The sequence below is a fragment of the Lampris incognitus genome, chromosome 15, assembly GCF_029633865.1.
Source record: "Lampris incognitus isolate fLamInc1 chromosome 15, fLamInc1.hap2, whole genome shotgun sequence".
Classification (NCBI taxonomy): domain Eukaryota; kingdom Metazoa; phylum Chordata; class Actinopteri; order Lampriformes; family Lampridae; genus Lampris; species Lampris incognitus.
In genome coordinates this window covers 17550341-17571517 of record NC_079225.1, presented here as the reverse complement: position 1 = coordinate 17571517, position 21177 = coordinate 17550341, and the positions used below count along the sequence as shown (strand labels likewise).

The 21177-nt window shown below is 43.1% G+C and overlaps 1 protein-coding gene across 1 annotated transcript in view; it reads left to right on the top strand.

The window, feature by feature from the left end:
* The window catches only part of mettl24 (methyltransferase like 24), a 63623-nt gene that overhangs the window by 29688 nt on the left and 12758 nt on the right, over positions 1-21177 (top strand). The window contains exon 3 of the mRNA XM_056294711.1: positions 19388-19524. Within this exon, the coding sequence (XP_056150686.1) occupies positions 19388-19524 (137 nt within the window). The remainder of the gene's footprint in view (positions 1-19387; positions 19525-21177) is intronic.

The window sequence follows — 21177 nt, the reverse complement described above, 5'->3', positions numbered from 1 at the left end:
ATTACTCAACTCTTCCGAGCCGTCCCGGTTGCTGCTCCACCCCCTCTGCCAAGCCGGGAAGGGCTGCAGACTACCACATGCCTCCTCCGATATATGTGTTGTCGCCAGCCACGTCTTTTCACCTGACAGTGAGGAGTTTCACCTGGGGGATGTAGCGCGTGGGACGACCACGCTATTCCCCCCAGTTGCCCCTCCCCTCTGAACAGACGCCCCGACTGACCAGAGGAGGCGCGAGTACAGCAACCAGGACACATACCCACATCTGGCTTCCCACCCGCAGACACGGCCAATTGCGTCTGTAGGGATGCCTGACCAAGCTGGAAGTATCACGGGGATTTGAACCGGCAATCCCCATGCTGGCAGGCAACAGAATAGACCACCATGCCACCTGGACGTCATATAATTATCTTAGGAGCTATATCGCCATCTTCTCATCGCCCTTGCACAGTATTCCAAGAACAGCCTCCTCCACTTCAAATGACTAAGCATCATTACTTGCTCCATATCGTTCACAAGGCAGATCTGCAGTTGATAATGAAGTAGCCTCAGGACAAGAGCACAACAGAGAGAATGAGATGGAGAGAAATAGTTGGTGTTTCTGTGGTGGACGGGAGTGAGGTGCTGTTGAGGGCAGCTGTCCATCATAGGCAGTGACAGGTCACAGGGGGGAGTTGCTGTGGGCATGGCAGCATCCTCAGCTGTAATGCTGACTGACTCAGTGCCTGGTGGAGCTCCCATTTAGAGATATATGGTCTGTACAAACAACTTGTCGAATCAAGGACAGTCAGTGTTACTCACAAGACAGCATGTACACACATACACACTAAAATATGGCTATTCTATTTAATTTTTTATTGTTTACCCTGCTTTGTTTTTATTTCATGCTGTCTGATATAGTGCTGCTTGTTTTTAACCGTGTTCTGTAAGGTATCCTTGAGTGCTCTGAAAGGCGCCCACAAATGTGTTATTATTATTGTTATCATTATTATATTCTTCTCAGTTCATAATGTAAGCAAAGAGCCATTTCAGATGTCTGCCTCTGAGTACAGAGTAGATGATAATGAACATCTTATTTTTCCTTCAATATACTTCACGCTAGATTAGTACTTTTAAGTTCATTCGGATGAATCGGTATTGTCTGCAATAGTCAACAGTTCAGGGCTAAAGAGGCCACAGAAGTGGATGGACAATATAATGAGGGACAGCACTTTATTGTAGACTCCACTGAGTGGCAATGAGTGGTCTCTTCCCTAACACTTTAACAGGCAAATTTGTTAAATAGATTTTTACAATTTGTTGCAAAACTGGCAGCATGGTGGTGCAGTGATTAGCGCGGTCGCCTCACAGCAAAAAGGTCCTGGGTTTGAGCCCCAGGGTAGTCCAACCTTCGGGGTCATCCTCTGTGTGGAGTTTGCATGTTTTCCCGGTGTCTGCACGGGTTTCCTCTGGGTGCTCCGGTTTCCTCCCACAGTCCAAAGACATGTAGGTCAGGTGAATCGGCCATATTAAAATGTCTCTAGGTGTGAATGTGTGTGTGCGTCGACCCTGTGATGGCCTGGCAGCCTGTCCAGGTTGTCTCCCTGCCTGCTGCCCAATGACTGCTAGGACAGGCTGCAGCATCCCCGCGACCCTGAGAGAAGGATAAGCGGTTTGGGTAATGGATGGATTTTTACAATCATCTACATACACAAAAGTAAAAGAACTACGGTGTGTGTCCTTCAAGTCAAGTTAATTTATTTGTATGGCCAAATTACAAATTTGCCTCAGTGGGCTTTACAGCAATACAACATCCTGTGCTTAGACCCTCGCATCAGATAAGGCACAACTCCCTAAAAAAAACCTTTAACAAGGAGAAAAAATAGGAAGAAACCTTGGGGAGAGCAACAGCGGAGGGATCTCTCTCCCAAGACAGATGGATGTGCAATAGATGTTGTGTGTACAGAATAGAACACAATTTACAGAATACAACACTGAAAGAGGATAATGGAATTATAATGGAATTATAAGATATATGAAGAATATGATGAGGTGTCCCAATAGCGTAGTAGTCTATTCTGCTGCCTACCAACACGGGGATCGCTGGATCAAGTCCCCGTGTTACCTCCAGCTTGGTCGGGCGTCCCTACAGACACAACTGGCCATGTCTGCAGGTGGGAAGCCAGATGTGGATATGTGTCCTGGTCGCTGCACTAGCGCCTCCCCTGGTCGGTTGGGGCGCCTGGTCAGGGGAGAGAGGGAACTTGGGGGAATAGCGTGATCCTCCCATGTGCTACATCCCCCTGGTGAAACTCGTCACTGTCAGGTGAAAAGAAGCAGCAGGTGACTCCACATGTATCAGAGGAGGCATCTGCGGCCCTCCTCAGATCAGCAGAGGGATGGAGCAGCAACCGGGACGGCTCAGAAGAGTGGGGTAATTGGCCAAGTACAATTGGGGAGAAAAAGGGGGAAAAAAATAAAAATATGATGAGGAGAATGCCAAGCAGTGTCCAGATGCCACTGGAATAGCCTTGGACTTGAGCCATGCAGCCACCATCACCATGTAGACCTGACAGGAGTACAGACTACACATGCACACAGGGGTGACTCATGTCACACCATTCACATACAAAAGATGAGTTTTCAGTTTGGATTTAAAGGACGGAAGAGACTCCGATTGTCTGATGGCAACTGGCAGGTTATTCCAAAAGAACGGGGCTCGATAGGAAGGCCCTGCCACCAGCTGACTTCTTTTTAACTTTGGGTACATACACAGGAGCCCTGTATTTTGAGAGCAGAGAGCTCAAGATGGAATGTATGATTTAAGTACGTAGATCAGATAGGTATGATGGGGCAAGACCATTTAGGATTTTATGAGTCAGCAGAAGCACCTTCAAGTCTGATCTAACATGGATAGGAAGCCAATGAAGGGAGGCAAGAATTAGTGTAATATGGTCAAATTTTCTAGTTATAGTTAGGATTCTGGTTGCAGCATTTTGAACCATTGCAAGACTTTTAGTACAAGCACATGGCAGACCTGAAAACAGAACATTACAGTAATCAAGTCTGGATGAAAAACAAAACAAAACATGTATTTGAGTCTCTGCATCAGCCGTGGAGTTCTCGAGCATTACTGTTACTTGATCAGATTGGGTCTGTGTCTAGCAGGACTAACGACTAGCATCCCAGCTTTTTCAAATTTAAAAGCAGGAAATTTAGTGACGTCCAATTTTTTACAACAGCCAAGCAGGCCTCTAAATTAGTCATTTGAGTATGATCATCAGCCCTTCTAGGCACATAAAGCTGAGTATCATCTGCATAGCAATGGAAATTTATTCCATGACTGTCTATAATTTGGCCAAGAGCCAAATATAGAGAGAAAAGTAGATGCCAAAGAACCGAGCCCTGAGGTATGCCATATTTAACATCAGATAATGTCAATATAATAATATTATAGCAAACACCATGTGTTTTTCCTCATAAGTAGGACTTAAACCCAGAGAGAGCTAGGCAAGAGGCACAAAATTACAATTTATTCTGTTCAATAGTATGAAGTATGATCAATGGGGTAAAAGGCTGCACTGAGGTCCAGTAATAGAAGCACAAAGGTGAAATCCGAGTCCATAGCAAGTAGAAGATCATTTACCACTCTGGTTAGAGCAGTTTCAGTGAAGTGACAGGCCCTGAAAGCTGACTGAAAAGGTTCATATAGATAGTTTTCTATAAGGGTCAAAAGTTGTTCATACACAACTCTCTCTAGTACTTTAGAAAAGAGTGGACGATAAGAGGCCGGTCGATAGTTATTAAGAGATCCTGGATCGAGGTGCAGTTTCTTAAGTAGCAGTTTGACCACGGCTGTATTAAAACTGGCTGGAATAATGCCAGCAGTAAGTGATAAATAACAATGTCTAGCATTATAAGCCCCAGAAAATATTATCATTGTTTGAAAATACGTATATTCAAACAAAGCCCTGCTGAGTGATAGCAGCTCTTGAACAATGATACAGTTCTTCATTCAGTCGGTCCCTTCCCAACTCGACCTTTTAATCAGGGCTCAGAATGGAGAAATAATGAAACAATGTTCAAAAACAACAGCAAGAAAAACCCTTAAACCATTACAAAGAGAAAAACGAGTATGCTGCTGTGAAGGTCTTGGTCACGTGAGCAAAATAACTCTGTGTTCGCTACCATTTGGACCTTGAAACAAGCCAGGACTGAAAACATACATTTTTAAGCATTGTTAAACGATTCTATGTGAAATAAACATTCTCAATTGCATGTGGCCTTGGCTAAAGTACAATACACATATCAAAGAAGGTTGAATCAGTTCATCTGGATACAACGTTTATTGACAATGTTTCATCACTCAGCTAAGCGACATCTTCAGTAAACTAACTGCCGGTATCCCCACCCATATAAACAGTACAGTGCAATACAGTGCCTAATGACTGAAACCAACGACCAGTTTCATATGCAAATATGGATGTGACCATTGATCATGTGTACTATTCACAGAGGATTAGGGATTGTTGCAATCACAGCATTGTAAGATGGCGACAGATGTATAACGACTGAAACCAATGACCATTTTCATGGTCAAATATGGGTGTGCCCATTAACTAGAGTTTTGATGGCCAGGTGTACTATTCAGAGAAGGTTGGGGAATAGTTGCAATCACAGCATTGTAAGATGGTGACAGATGTACTCTTAGCCCCTCCCCCGGTTCAGGGATGGTCATTCCCTCTTAACATAGATGGCCTCTATGAAGGCCATCTATGTTAAGGCCATCGATCATCAGCAATACAGTATACATAATTTTTCTGACATTAGATATCTTTTGGCAAGCAGTAAATGCTAATAGTTGCTTCATTCATTATTAATTTTGTTACAAGACAATGGCATGGTAAAATTTGTATTCAAACCTAATTCCAAATATGTGCTCTGAGGACTTTAAGCTGCGAGTTGTTGGATTGTGGAAAACACAATGGACAATGCAAGGATACACAAACACAAACACACAAAAACACAAACACACAAAATCATACAGTTTTTTCTTGCTTACATGAAAGTTGCACGATAGAGCCATATTTTTGTTGCATTTTCTCAGTCTGAGCCAGTTATTTCTCCTCTTCTTAAAGAAGCTCAGGAAGACATTGGCCTTAAGTGAAAAAACAACAAAACCTCAAGTCGGCCTCCTGTGCTGTTAGGAGTGAGGCACAACTCTTGCTCCACAGCAAGGCTTACACAATCTGAAAAGTAGCTCTGTACAACATAGTCACACACACACACACACACACACACACACACACACACACACACACACACACACACACACACACACACACACACGAACTCAGAGAGAGAGGGAAACAGCAAACAGAGATTTTGTCTTTTGAGTGGCAGGCAGTCATGGCTGAGTGGAACCTAATGAATCACACACATGCTGGCAGAGGTTTGGCATGTTATCTATGTGTAAAAGTTCAAAGCTGGGCTATAATGAATAGGGTTCAGGGCTTCAACAAGGACTTGGCAGTTTTTAACAAGAAGCCTCTGAAGAAAAGTTAAGATTGAAGTGATATGGACATCTTTTTTTATTTTTATTTTTTTGGATTCCCCCCCCACTTTTTTTTCCTACCAATTGTATTTGGCCAATTACACCACTTTTCCAAGCCATCCCGGTCGCTGCTCCACCTCCTCTGCCTATCTGGGGAGGGCTGCACACTACCACATGCCTCCTCCGATACATGTGGAGTCACCAGCTGCTTCTTTTCACCTGACAGTGAGGAGTTTCGCCAAGGGGACGTAGTGCATGGGAGGATCACGCTAGTCCCCCCAGTTCCCCCCCCCCGAACAGATGCCCTGACTGACCACAGGAGGCGCTAGTGCAGTGACCAGGACACATACCCACATCCGGCTTCCCACCCGCAAACACAGCCAATTGTGTTTGTAGGGACGCCCAACCAAGCCGAGGTAACACAGTGATTCGAAACAGCGATCCCTGTGTCGGTAGGAAACGGAATAGACCATCAAGCCACCAGATGCCCCGACATAATTTTTTTTGAAAGGTTATGGTAGACACATTCTGTGCTAGTTTTAGTTCAGTGATGGAGGCATCTTTGATGTCATTAAGAAAAACTATTGCAATAACAGTGTATGTAATAGATCTGGTTTATAGTAGATAAAACATTAATGATCACCTTGGGGAACTAACATAGTTGCAGCAAACACGTTTCAGACAAGAGAAAATAGGATATAATTACATATATAATTAAAGCCGCAAGCGGTGTTGGGAGGGGTCCAAGCATTGGCACTGTTGCGCCCCCTATGGAGCTATTTGAATGGTTTTGTCCTCATGATCATATACCTTCACCCAACGTAAATAATTAACGCTATGATACGTAGGGGCCTTTTATACACCTAGCCTGTAATAGACTACCGTTTCAACATGAAACTAAACCGCTGTTGGTAATGTAATAAAGATTGAAGAATCTTGCTTCAGAAACAGTAGCCTACCCGAGTTTCCAACTAGATATGATAATGTCGGATTACTTGGGTCGCCTGTGTCCTAGACGATTACCGTAATTTTTTAAAATGTCGTAACACTTCCATTGCTTCAGAAACATGTGCCAGTTTCCAAAACTGGACCAGACGGTGTCTGATTTCTTGCATCCTAGCCGACTGCCGTAAAAAGAAAAAGTATGTCGTTATACCCAGGTGTCCTGGCGTGTGGTATGTAGCGCTGCAGCGCTTCCACACCAAATAAGTCAAAATAGTGGGCAAACTATATGACTGACATAGGTGGTCCCAATAGTAAAGTTGTTGAGCACATTGAGATGCATGGGTCGATTAAGTTTTGTGTTGATCTGACTTATACTGTGGGAGTTATGGCCTTTTAAGCATGACCCTTTGTTATAGCGCCACCATCTGGCTGACATGGGGGATTTATAGTGTCAGAGTAGTGGGGGGCCGTATGAATCCACCTACCAAATTTGGTTGGTCTAGGACTTATGGTTGCTGAACCTCAGACACGTTTAGCTGAGAAACCGCGCCTAAACTAATACAAGTCAAAATGGCGGGCAAACTATATGGCTGACATATGTGGTCCCAATGACAAAGTTGTAGAGCACATTCAGATGCATAGGTCTGTGCAGTTTTGTATTGATCTGACTTATGGTGTGGGAATTACGCATGACCCCTTGTTATAGCGCCACCATCTGGCTGACATAGGTGATTTGTGGTGCCTGAGTAGTGGGGGGCCATAGGAATCCACGTACCAAAGTTGGTTGGTCTAGGACTTACGGTTGCTGAGCCTCACACACTTTTAGCGGAGAAAAATAATAATAATCCTAACAAATACAACAGGGTTCCACCAGCTTCGCTGCTTGGACCCCTAACAAAAGGGATGCAAAACATAACCGGAATAATATATCAACACTCGAGACTCATTTTAGCAAAAAGATTAGGAAAACATGAGATGGCATCATATTATAATAGTAACTGTTGTGTTGTCATCCTGTTGTCACTAATGTTAAATGGCTTCCACTGTCCCTGTCTGGAATAGGTTCAAACACTATACATACGGCCTAGCTGCTTTGTGAAGGAGACTTCAGCAGGTTTGGCCACAGTTTGCCTCCTTAATCAACCTGCCAATCTGCTGCTAACAGTTTTTTAAAAACAAGAAATAACACTCCTCACTTATTTTTTCTTTTTGGGGGGGGATTTTTTTTACCCCCTTTTCTCCCCAATTGTATCTGGCCAATTACACCACTCTTCCGAGACGTCCCGGTCGCTGCTCCACCCCCTCTGCCAATCTGGGGAGGGCTGCAGACTACCACGTCTCCTCCGACACGTACATGTGGAGTTAGCCGCGTCTTCTCACCTGACACTGAGGAGTTTCACCAAGGGGACATAGCACGTGGGAGGATCACGCTATTCCCCCTAGTTCCCCCTCCCCCCTGAACAGGCGCCACGACTGACCAGAAGAGGCGCTAGTGCAGCAACCAGGACACACACTCACATGTGGACCGGCAGACACAGCCAATTGTGTCTGTAGGGACGCCCGACCAAGCCGGAGGTAACACGGGATTTCGAAACAGCGATCCCCGTGTTGGAAGACAGGAGAAGGGACCGCTACACTACCCGGACACCCTTCTCCTCACTTATCCTGACTGTTCTTCTCACCCCTTTGTTTCCCATGTTGCTGTCTCCTTGCTGTAGTCCAACACCCGGCCTCAGAAACACACCAGTCCAGGGTAGTCTTGCTAGCCAGACCCTACTACAACCAGTTAAGGGCCCTTCACATGATCAGCAACAAAAATGCTCGGTGCTGGGCCTGGCACTGCCATTCATGCAGGCATTGTTGCCGAATCTTGTGCTGCTGCCCCCCTTTGCGTTCCAGGCCCTGGGCACAGGCACTGGTAGACCCCCCTCTGATTTTATTGGCGGTTGGCAAACAGCTTTCAGGTGCATACCACCACCCACTGATCTGGAGTGTGGACTAAAGCTTCTCTAATACTTCAACCAAACAAAGAAATACAATCAAAACAATAAACACCATAGACATAATTAAATAAATAAAAGGAACCAAATTATAATTAATCAATTGATTAGTTAATATAAATAAATGCATAAAAAGGAGATTCCAACACTTGTCACCTGAAGATTTTTTTTTTAATATTTCTGATATTTTGCTCTTCAAACTCTGTTAGTGTGTTCCTTAAAACTTCTCTCTCTGAGTTATATTTCTGGCAATACAATGATACACAATCCACTGTTTCTTCCTCTCCGCAATATTCACACTTTCCATTATTATGCTTTCCAATCACATTCAGCGAACTGTTTAGACCCAGTACGACCATTCCTTGATCTTGTTATAACCCTCTCCTTTCTTATTTCATCCCCCAGACCTCACACTCCAAACTAATGGTTTATATTTACAAAGATATCTTCCTTTACTTTCTTTGTCCCATTCATTCTGCTACATCTTTTTGATTTGGCCCTTAATCACCGCTTTAGCTTCTGACTTACTAATATTTGCTTTAATGTGATTACTCCCACTCTTCAAAGCCCTTTTTGCTGCTTTCTCCGCCTTCTCATTCCCATCAATTCCAACATGGGTAGGGACCCACTCAAAACTAACAGACGAGCGCGTTTGTTGAATTCTGAATAGTGATTGTAGTATTTCAAACAATAAATCTTCTCTACTCCTGGAGTTGAATATTTTAAACTCATTAATGCTGCATATGAATCTGATGTAATTACCCCTCTCTCAGGCCTGATGTCCTCTACACATTGCAAAGCAATAACCATGGCCATCATTTCACATGCAAAAACAGATATATCATCGTCAAGTCTCCTCCCATACTCAACATTAAGTTCAGGGATTACTATTGCTGCTGCTGTTCTTCCTGTCTTAGGGTCTTTACAACCATCTGTATAAATCTGTAAATAACCATAGTAATTCCTTCTGATGTTTGAATTAAAGATCTTACAACCCCCTCCCCCCCACATTCATCTCTGATTAATTCAAGGAGGTTAAGATCTATCTCTGGCTGTGTCAAAAACCAAGGAGGTAGAGCTGTCAGAACAAAACTTGGAGGGTAATTCCTATCTAGTATACCCATTTCACTAGTTTTCAATAATGACCCAACCGGAGCTCTTTGTTGGCCTTTTTCATGTTCCCAGCACGGCTCAATAGCACTTATTGTAGGATGGTTATTATGTCCTTGTAAATTGACCCAATGTGTCATCGTAATTTTCTGTCTTCTCAACTTCAACACAATTTCTACCATTTCTACCTGCAACACTGGCACAGAAGTAATTTTAAAAGCCCCACTACATATCCTTAATGCTTGTGCTTGTATTCCATCCAATTTTCCATCAAGGTTTTGGATGCCGACCCCTATGCCACACAGCCATAATCCAGAACTGATCTTATTAAACCTACACACACACACACACACTATATATATATATATATATCCTACATCTGTGTTGATATTCCGCTCCTCATTAGTTGAGCACTCACAACACCATCGACAGTTTCGAAAAAAATGCTGTATATATACATATACACACACACCTTTATTTATGTATTTATTTAGGCATAACTTTCAAAGCAGACCTGTCAGCTCCCCACTCTGTTCCCACCAAACATCTCATCACATTTAAAACTTTTACACTTATTTACAGTTTTATCGATATGGACTTTCCAACTGAGCCTAGCATCAAACCACATACCTGAAAATTTGAATGACCCTATCCTTTTCAGCTCCTTGCCATATAAATACAGTCTGACCTCTGCTCCGATTTTCTCCCTTGTAAAGAAAAGCGTATTTGTTTTCTCAACCGAAAATTTAAATCCCCATTCCAAAGACCACTGCTCCATTCCCCCCCCCTTTTTTTCTCCCCAATTGTAGTCGGCCAATTACCCAACTCTTCTGAGCCGTCCCGGTCGCTGCCCCCCCCCCCCTTGTTTTGTCTTCCACTTCTCTTCTTCTGACATATTTCCAGAACTATGAACCTCAACCAATGCTTTGGCTATCATATCTGCTTTCTCTTCATCTTTACTAGCCAGCACAGCCCCTTTTCCAACACTGGGTACCCCTTTCCCATCTTACTTCCCTCATTTTCTTGATCATTCCCCAAACTTGGTCAATTGGAGAGCTTCTCCCTGTGGATTCACAATGATCTCCAATACTTCTTTTTAGCTTCTTTAAGTCTTCCGAACCACTACTTGCATTCTTTAATATTGTATGAAATATTGGAAATTGTGGATATTATTTAATACCTTAAAAGCTTTTTACGCATCTTTATTACCTCACTACACTCATCATTCCACCACAGAACTAACCTCTGCCTTTTCATACACTCTTTGCTTATAATTATCTGTTTAGCAGCCCCAATTATAGCAACTCTTACATTTCCATTTAATATTTCTACATCACGTTCTCTATCTATATTTTTAAAACTTTTATCACTGATCTCTCTAAATTTATCCCACTGAGCCTTTCCAAATATCCACCCTTCTGATGTATCTTCTAAGCTTCCACAACCTACTTTATACAAAAATGGGATAATGGTCACTGTCAACAGCTGAATGACTCATTACCTCCAACAAACAAATTCCTGCCAAGGACTATGGTACTAATGTCAAGTCTATACTTGACTCACTGCCTGTGCTACAATCAATTCTTGTGTAATTCCCATTATTTTAACACACCACCAGTTCCATGGAGTCCATCAAATCCTCCACTATTGAGCCAATCCTATCATTCCTATTCCCTTGAGTACTAATGGGCATTATAATTACAACACCAAATGACCCTTCTTCTATCTAGTACTTCTTTGCCTCCAATGCCTCCGATTCTAACCTATGACATGGATTATAGAAATTCGCAATAACCAAACTTCCATCCCCTAACCAAACTCCAACAACTATATATTCCAGATCTTTCCCTTTTTCTATTACTCTGCAGAGGTTCCCAAATGGTGTGCCACAGCACACTGGTGTGCCATGAGGTAAGTCCAGGTGTGCCGTGGGATTTTGTGAAACCATACATTATTATTGCAATATACAATTAAAAAGTTATTAATGAATTTTTAATTTTCTGTCAGCATTTTGCACACACTAATTTCCCAATACAGAGATAAAGTATCCACCTAAAAAAAAAATTATTTAAAAACCTTCTGTCAAAGGGAACCCCAGGACAGACCTTGCCTAACAAAGGTAGCACACCCTCCCCCATTACCCCCTTCTCTATCCCTTCTTATACACGCATATCCTTGAATCACAAATTCTAAATTAGGTTTAAGCCAGGTCTCTTCAAAACATGTCGGCATTACATTCTAAACCAGGGTTTGGCCACCTTTTGGATGTCCAGTGCCACTTTACAAAGTTTGCTAGACTTCTAGACTGCCAGACGTAGAGCGTTGTTTGCCATCCACTAGTCTGCTAGTGCCTTGTTTTCAGCCATGTCTGTAATGCGCCTCTACAGTTCTCACAGAAATGGGCATTTCTTTGATCCTGTTGATGTTCATGTCTTTGTTTGGTAACCCACCAAATATGACCTGCGAACTGCTGAGGTAAGCCTCCTTTATAAAGGCTACTCTACCAGAGAATGGTTTCCTGTGTTAAGCAATGTACTGTACGACTTTATAGCTGCCCTCTGTAGCTTGGTTTTGGGCGGCACATCGGGTTGTAAACACGCTGCTTTGCTTCCTGTACTGGGCCACTGCCCTCTTGATTAATTCAGCTTTATCAGCCTTATCTTTGACGTTTTTCTTGTGCCTTGTTTTAAAATGCTGTTTTACACTTTAAGTTTGACACACATTTTCACAGCAGAGTGCACACAGCTCGGTCCTTTTGTGAAATAAATCCGAATTCGTTTGTCCAAGACGGCTGAAAGAGGTGAATATTAGACAACCTACTTTTTTTTTTGCTTGCCATCATCAGTTGTTCTTGATAGAGAGCAAAAACGAAAGTTAGGTAGCCACGCTATGTTTTCACTGCTGCTGTAATGCTGCGCTTGTCGGCAGATCAGAGGGAGGGGGAGGAGAGATTAAAAAAAAAGGACTGGTTGTTAAAATCCCTAGTATTTGCACTGCAACAGTTTCGGTGGGAATTAAACTGGAGATGTCTGCCAAGGTGACATTGCCACCACCAGGACACATCGTCAGTTGTGTACCTCAGCATCACAGGGTGTTTCGGCCTTTTATCACAAGACACCCTCCGCTGAGGCAGGCCCACCACAGGTTGATCGGTCCTGGGTGTGTGACCTGTGGTTAGCTGTTCACCCTGGCAGCCCAGACGGCATCTCTCCTTTTGATCCAGATCCAGTGGCTAGTCCTCTCAGCAGTGTTGGCTAGCTCTTTGATCACTCTCCTGTGGGCCTGCCCCATGACTCCTAGTTCCCTCAGGAGTTTTGCTGTGGAGCTGGCAACAAAGCCCCTACAACCCACCTCTACAGGGCACACCTACACCTTCCAGCCTCTGTCCTCTGCTTCGGCTGCTAGGTTGGCGTATCGCAGCTTCTTACGCTCATACGCTTCATCGATTGCATCCTCCCAGGGGACTGTCAGCTCAATGATGTAAGCAAGCTGGCAAGAATTGGACCAGAGGACGAGGTCTGGTCGCAAGGTGGTTGCTGCGATCTCTGTCGGGAAGATGAGCTTCTGGCCTAAGTCTACTCGCATTTCCCAATCCCTGGCTGAGTTTAGTGAGCCTAAGTCGGGAAGTGAAGGGTTGGCCTTCAGTTTATCTCCCTCTCGAACGAAAGATGGAAACCGCCCCTTTGCTTGGAAAGTGTAGTTAAGTACTTCAGCCATGAAATGCACAAAATTCTCCTTATTCATCAGCAATATATTTACATCTCCCATCTGACTCTTTGTCACAAGTTGTTCAGTTGGCTGTTCCTTCTCTGAGATTTATTTTTCTCTCCTCTCCACTCTTCTCTCCCTCTGAACCAACTTAACTGCTTCTGCATAAGATATATCCATGTTCACTCTTAGCTTCTGTATTTCCATTGCCTTCTTTCTCACTTCACAGCCACCATAGACCACAGTATGTGCACCTCAACAATTAGCACATTTCATCTCTGCCCCATCCTCACATTTCCCATATTCATACTCACCTCCACACACCTTCCACACTGTTGTTCCCTTTACACCCTACTGTAATATGTCCATATGGCATTTGAAACATCTCAAAGGCAGTGGGACATACACTCTATTGTACCTTACATATATATATCCCACTGTTACTTTATCAGGCAACACCCTCTCTTGGAAATCCAGCAACACTGATAAAATATCAACCCTCTCTCCTCCCCTTCTTACTTGCAGATGTTTAATGCCAATAACTTTACCATCTCTTATGCTTGACCTCAAATCTCAAAACTTTTGCTCCACTGGAATCCCATATATAACACAGCTCACAAAGTGCCCCTCACCTGTCTTGGCTTTCTCCACCACTTTGTTGCACACTTTAGTTAACTTCATCACTTTCTCTCTCTGCGCCTCATAATTTACACTTGATTAGCAAGCTGCCATCCCTCAACACTTTCACCATCAAAATTCCAGCAATTTTCTCATTCAAGCCGCGGGATAACGCCACCAGACTAACTTTCCTTATATCATTTCCTTCCTTGAACCTCAATATTAGTTTAAACCCTTCATTCTCAATGACCCTCGTCCACACAACCCTACCTTCCTCTCTACCTCAATTTTCGCTGTGGCACCCCACAGTACTGTTCCCCCCGCTAGCTCCCCCTACTGGCTTTATCTGTCATTAACTCTCTCACCAGGAGTTTTCCCTATACAGTCTATTAGGCACTGGGCCTCTCATCCACACAACATATCTAACAGTAGTAACAACCTAATATTTGGAGCAAATATCTGCAATTTACATACTATTTGCTGTATTCCCATTTCTTTTCACTCTGCTTTGACACCCCACAATTTTGGCATCGAGTGTTGTGAGAGTCTTTGTAATAAGTCTTTTATCATTAATGATTTTATTGTTTCTAATAATATGGACTTTTCTATGATTAAAGAGACATGGCTCACACTGTTCCCCTGATTGAGGCTGGGCCCCCTGATTTAGCATATTTTCATATTCCCAAGGCCTCTGGAAGAGTGGGTGGCCTAGCTGTTTTTTTTGTTTGTTTGTTTTTTGTTGTTTTTTTTTAAAATAAATTTGGTCTTAAGTACCATCCTGTTACTTTTGGTAATTTTATCTCCTCCTCTTAATCTCTGGCCCTCCCCCTTTACTCTGCATCTTCATTTATAGTCCCCATAATTCAGTTGGTTTTACTTCTGAGTTTTCTGAGCTTCTATTCATTGTCATGCCAAAATATGACAGTGCTTCTTCTTGGTGATTTTAATATTCATATATGTTGTCCTTCCCATTCCCTCACCTCACATTTTTTAGATCTAATAGACTCATTTAACCTCATTCAATCTGTTAAAGGGGCCACACATTCCAAAGGTCACATTTTAAACCTTGTACTCTCATCTAGTTTCTCTCTCGAGTGTCTTAATCTGGTGGATATGCTTGTAATTGACCATAAAGCTGTTGTTTTTAAAGTTCCACTAAAGCTCTCTATTCTTAGTCCCTTTCCTAAAACACGCTCTTGCATTCTCAACACTGCTTCTGCAGTTAAATTATGTGATGCTTTTAATTCATCCAACCTTACAGAGCTCGAGAGGATCTGCAGAGAAGAATGGGAGAAATACCCCAAATATACGTGTGCCAACCTTGTAGCATCATACCCAAGAAGACTTGAGGCTGTAATCGCTGCCAAGGGTGCCTCAACCAAGTACTGAATAAAGGGTGTGAATACTTATGTAAATGCAATATTTCAGTTTTCTATTTTTAATAAATTTGCAAAAATTTCTACAAAACCTTTTTGTTTTGTCATTATAGAATATTGTATGTAGATTGATGAGAAAAAAAAGGAATTTAATCCATTTTGGAATAAGGCTGTAACATAACAAAATGTGGGGAAAGTGAAGGGGTGTGAATACTTTCCGGATGCACTGTACATACACCAGAATCTGGTGTATGTATCTGTTCCTTAGTCACCACACTTGTTTGGTTTCTTTTTTCCATTCTTTATTGAACACATGTTCATATACAACGGTACGAACAAAGACATAGACAATAGAAAACAAAAATAAAAAGGAGACAAAAATAAACCCAGTCACGGCTGGTGGTGATATTGGGTGGGTGGGCTAACAAATACAGTATACCCATCTATAGTTCACACTGCAGCTACAGCAACATAACATCTGAGATACCAAGTTACAGCAATGACACTATATACCTTGTTATAGAAGGTGCTCTACAACAGCACTATAGAGAAGTATAAGCCCGATGCCAAAAAAACTCTCTCACGCACGCGCGCGTGCGCACACACACACAATGAGTATTTTTCTCTGTACACATTAGCACAAGCCATTTTTAACTAGAATAAAATATGCAAGAATGATGGAATGATATGCTACCTGATAGAACAAACAGAATGCAGAATCATGTAGCCTTCAGTGTCAGAAAAGGGCTCACCTAAAGATGCACAACAAAACGTGTCCCAAGTGAAACGACTGCTAATACATACTGGAACTGTTTTTATCAAAACTATTTTGCAACATATTGTGTCAAACATGTCCCAAATAAAACAATTTGGTAAACACAGCAAAAATAACAGTCATCATAGAAGACAGGCAAATGATATGTAAACAGGAAAGCTAAACGTGTCTGATGATTTTTTAAGAGGTCTATAGGCTTGGGCCTACCTTATTTGAAGAGAAGCTCACATCGACGACCTTTCTGGGATGCAAACAGGTTAATCACCATGTCACTGAAGTCCGGTGATTTTTTTCATGAAGTCCCGCTCAATGAGACAGCATAGCCAGGGTGTTCAGCCTATCCTGTCCCATAGTACTACGGAGGAATGATTTGATCCTCTTAAGTGTATTGAAACACCTCTCTGACTCTGCAGATGTCATGGGGGTTGTGATGGCTCTTGGTGTTCATTCAATGTTTCGGTGCTCTGAAGATTGTTCTCAGATTGTTCCCTGAGCACCATCACTCACTGGCTTAGTTACACCTGCCACATTGGTTGTCTCATCAGCTTGCACAGCCAGAAACGGTGCCTGCGATATTTCATCAGACAATATTTGTCCATAGCTAACATATAATCAAGCAACTCATATTGACTTGTCTTAGATGTGTACTTGGCAACCTGTGTGTTTGACAGGCGATCGGCTAACTGGCTATCCAAAAAAAGAGAACTGGTCAACAGGTCCAGAACACCCCCCCCCCCCGCTGGAGTGAAGTCGGGGATTCGTCGGACCCCCGCAGAGCTAGCTCACGTGCCCCATAACATGTAATACAGTCCGCAATCTGTGACAATGAATGCCTGTTTTTCTTTACCAGCTCGTTGTGTGTCTGTATAGAGATGCGGTGGCCCTCATCAAGTTGACAGGTGATGTTAACTTTACCCAGCATTGATAGCTTTACACTACTTCCAGTGTGACTTGTGCTGCATTCTTGTTTCCTAATTTTGTCGGATAAATGTTTCAGACCCACAATTCCTTGCTGGGTCCAAGCCACGCCCCCCCCAAAAGCAAGCGGAGGAAACAGAAAAGTGAATTGTTAGCTACACTTGCCGTTAGCCAGTCCTTTCGTTGAAACCAAGTAACACAAAACTTACGATTTTGTCGTTTGTCCTTTTGTGTTATTTGAACATCGTTTGGACAACGTGTCCCCAGTCTCTTCACTTCCAGTTTTCCCCCCAAAGACATTGAAGAAAATGGATGAGAAAGTAAATATTCCACCTCGTTCAGGCTAACGCCGGCGGTCGCCATTGCCGCAGTCGCTCATTTTTCTCCCTTCCCACTCTCACACAAGTGGCACTTCACTATCTGTGCTGTCATTGGTCAAAAGATCAAAGGGGCGTGCCAAGACGCCTGTCACTCACGTAGCACGAAGATGAATGGAAGCTGACGCAATTGTGTTTGGGCTGTAAAAAATTAGCCCATTTAGATGTACTTCGTGTTTTTCTTGTGACTAGTGCTGTTGCTGCTCTTAGGTTGCACCAAAATTTAAAATAATTTGTTCTAACGTGGGCGGGTGCAGTGGTTAGCGCGGTCGCCTCACAGCAAGAAGGTCCTGGGTTCGAGCCCCGGGGTAATCCAACCTTGGTGGGTCGTCCTCTGTGTGGAGTTTGCATGTTCTCTGCGTGGGTGTGCTCCGGTTTCCTCCCACAGTGCAAAGAAATGTAGGTCAGGTGAATCGGCCATACTAAATTGTGTGTGTGTGTGTGTGTGTGTGTGTGTGGGGGGGGGGGTATCTCCCTGCCTAATGACTGCTGGGGTAGGCTCCAGTGACCCTGAGAGCAGGATAAGCGGTTCAGTTAATGGATGTTCTAAGTTTTTTTAAACAATAATTTTCTCATCTTTATTGTAAAAGATAAGGGAGGGCTTATCCCTGTTAGCCCATTTATACCAGCCGTCCCTGCATCAGATTATGATTTCCTGCTAGTCCTGTGTAATTTGGTTTTGTAAATGTGACACTGCCCTCTAGAGCTCACGAAAACGACACTTCCAAGTATGTAGGCAAACATTTAGACGCGGGTCAGTGTCAATGCACCACACACACATTCAACCACTTTTGTGTGATTGTTTGAACTTACTCCCACTTATTGTGTTGTCCCGTTTGCTAAATCCTGCCCATACAGTACCAAAGCAGGCAGTGACAGATGCACAAATGACTGCGTACACACTAACACAATCAAAGCTACTGCATCCGAAGAGTGCAATCAAACACACAAACTAATTAACGTTCCTTTCCTAAATCCAAGAACCAATACTCTCCAGTACTTTAATTTTTGCAGTGTATGGAATGAAAGGGTATAGGTGGATATGCAGGCTGTATGTCTGACCCACATATGAAAAGCTGAAGAAAGCTACAAGAATGTTGCAACATGGCCCAGTTGTTCTTTTTCTCTCTCTGCGTGTGTGTGTGTGTGTGTGTGTGTGTGTGTGTGTGTGTGTGTGTGTGTGTGTGTGTGTGTGTGTGTGTGTGTGCAGTACCCGACTCTATTTTTGAGCACTAGGACAAGGTGTACAAGATCAATCTATTTCTTTTCCCATTGCCATCACCCAAAAAAAAATGAGAACAAGCAGGAGAAAGAAGGGCTATTATTTTACAATAAAGCAACATGAAAGGTGTGTGCTACCAATGTGAATGATCTTCCCAGCAGCAAATGTGATGAATTGGTTTGTATAGATTTGCATGGATGCGTGGGACTCATTAACTGTGGCTATCGTGTGATTTATGGTTATTGAGGTACAACTCAAAGATGCCTGTGATTTGTTTACATTTATACTGTGAAAAGGTTTCTCTAATGAGCGGGTTATAGAAATACTGTAAATAGCACTATTGTGGAGATGTTATCGCCTACTTTCCGTGTGATGATAATAATGATGGTGTTTGAGGATAATGACGATGAAGAGATTATTTCAAGAAAAATGATAATTAAAATATCAATCTCAAGCAACAATTTGAGGGTTCGAATCTTTCTCTTTCATTCTGTTCTGTTCTTTCTAAACTCTACAGAATGGACAGTTAAAGCACTCGAACTGGCTTAGTTTTGACGTTATTAACATAACAGTCTATACATTAAACTCAGCTCTAGTCAGCAACACTTGTGGCATGTGTCACACTTTAATAGTTCCCCTGAACAACACAAATTAGGAACAACAATCCTATTCTTACACTTTCCGCGCTACATCAAGACGGTCTTTCGGTCGTGATGTCACAATGCCTCTACTCCTTGGAAGAAACCTGAAACGATTAAAACTTTGGAAAGCACCACCAATAACTTGTATGTCCTTTTTTCTTGTCCAGATGTCGTGTGCATCCCTGACTGGTGGGGATAATAATGGCGAGGGGAGTTTCAACGGGCCCTGGGCTGTCTGCTTGGACCCAAAGTACAGCCTGATCAACAGAATACACACAAGACACTGCAGGGTCTACTCTCTGGGGTGGGCACACGCCAAAGCATGCACACACACATGAATATGGATACGTGAATTACTACAAAATTATTAGGATGTACAGGAACACAACGTAAGTTAACACACAAGACAATCACTCTCTGCCTTTCTCTCTCTCTCCCCCCCCCCCCCACACACACACACACACTCCGGGTCTCCATGACTGGCATGTAATCAAGAATCACGTCAATCAGGCTACCAAGGTATTTGGCCTTGCTGAAAATGAAGGGTCAATCATTCTCTATCAGTTGTGTATACAGTACCTCAGACCTGGACCGGCCAAGCCCGGCCTTTGTGGCTCTGTGATATGGTAGGGTTTTAACAGCGGGGGGGGGGGGGGCTAAAGAACTTTGATTATTGGAAAGAGAGGGAGTCCATTAGTTTGACTGTTGAGAGACAGAACAGGTGTGCTGGCAAGGAGGCAGGCATGGCAGGGATACTGATGTGGGAGGTGAGGGCTGAGAGAGAGAGACAGAGAGAATGAGGAAGAGAGAGAGAGCAAGAGAGATAGGAAGAGAGAGAGAGAGAGAGAGGAGAGAGAGAGGAAGAGAGCGGAGGAGAGAAGAAGAGAGAGAGCGAGGAAGCGAGAGAGAGTGGAGGAGAGAAGAAGAGAGAGAGGACAAAAATTATGATCATCCAGAAGAAGCCCAGGTGTCAGGAAAGGAGACACCTATTTACTCTAGGTAACACCGCCCAGGAGCACACGTTAAATGACGATTACCTGGGACTGACAATCAGCGCCTCGGGAAGCTTTGGTCTGGCAGGGAATGCACTTAAAGAGAAAGCCCGAAGAGCTTTCTATGCAATATAAAGAAAAGTCTATAAAACAGACATCCCAATTGAAATCTGGTCCAAAATCTTTGACAGTGTCATCCTGCCCATTGCAGTATATGGAAGTGAAGTATGGGGTCCACTCAGTCAGCAAGACTACACTAGATGGGACAAACATCCAACAGAAGCCCTGCATGCAGAAATCTGTTGAAAATTGCTAAACGTACAAAGGAAAACACCAACAAATGCATGCAGGGCAGAATTAGGCTGTTTCCTATTGATAATCCATATCCAACAAAGATCATTTAAATTCTGGATGCACCTTACATCAAGTCTCCACGACACTTTGCAATTTAAAGCATTCCAAATCCAAGAGCTAAGAAAGAGTCCCCTCAGTCAGCTGGTTCTGAAACTAACTGACCCTGTAACCACTGACATAGATGAGTTTCAGACTAGTGCTGCTAACCAACCACAGATTAGAGTAAACCACATCATCACACAATGCAAAAACTCATACTTGGGACACAGAAACCAAATTACAACACAAATTAGAGTGTTATTGGGCCCTAAAAAGAGAACAGAAATTGGCTGACTATCTCTGCACTGTCAGAGGTAGTCAGCAGAGACACATCCTTACCAAGTACAGGCTTGGTGACCACAGTCTAGCCACTGAAAAGGGCAGACACAAAAAATCTTGACTACCAAAAGAGCAAAGAATATGTGGTCACTGTACAGCAGGTGAGGTCGAGACAGAGACACACTTCCTCCTAAACTGTGAGAAATTCCAGAACATAAGAGAAAAACACCAGGAGACATTTGAAAACCAGATTCCCAATGTTCTGCTCCTGGATGAGAAAGAGCAATGGCCAC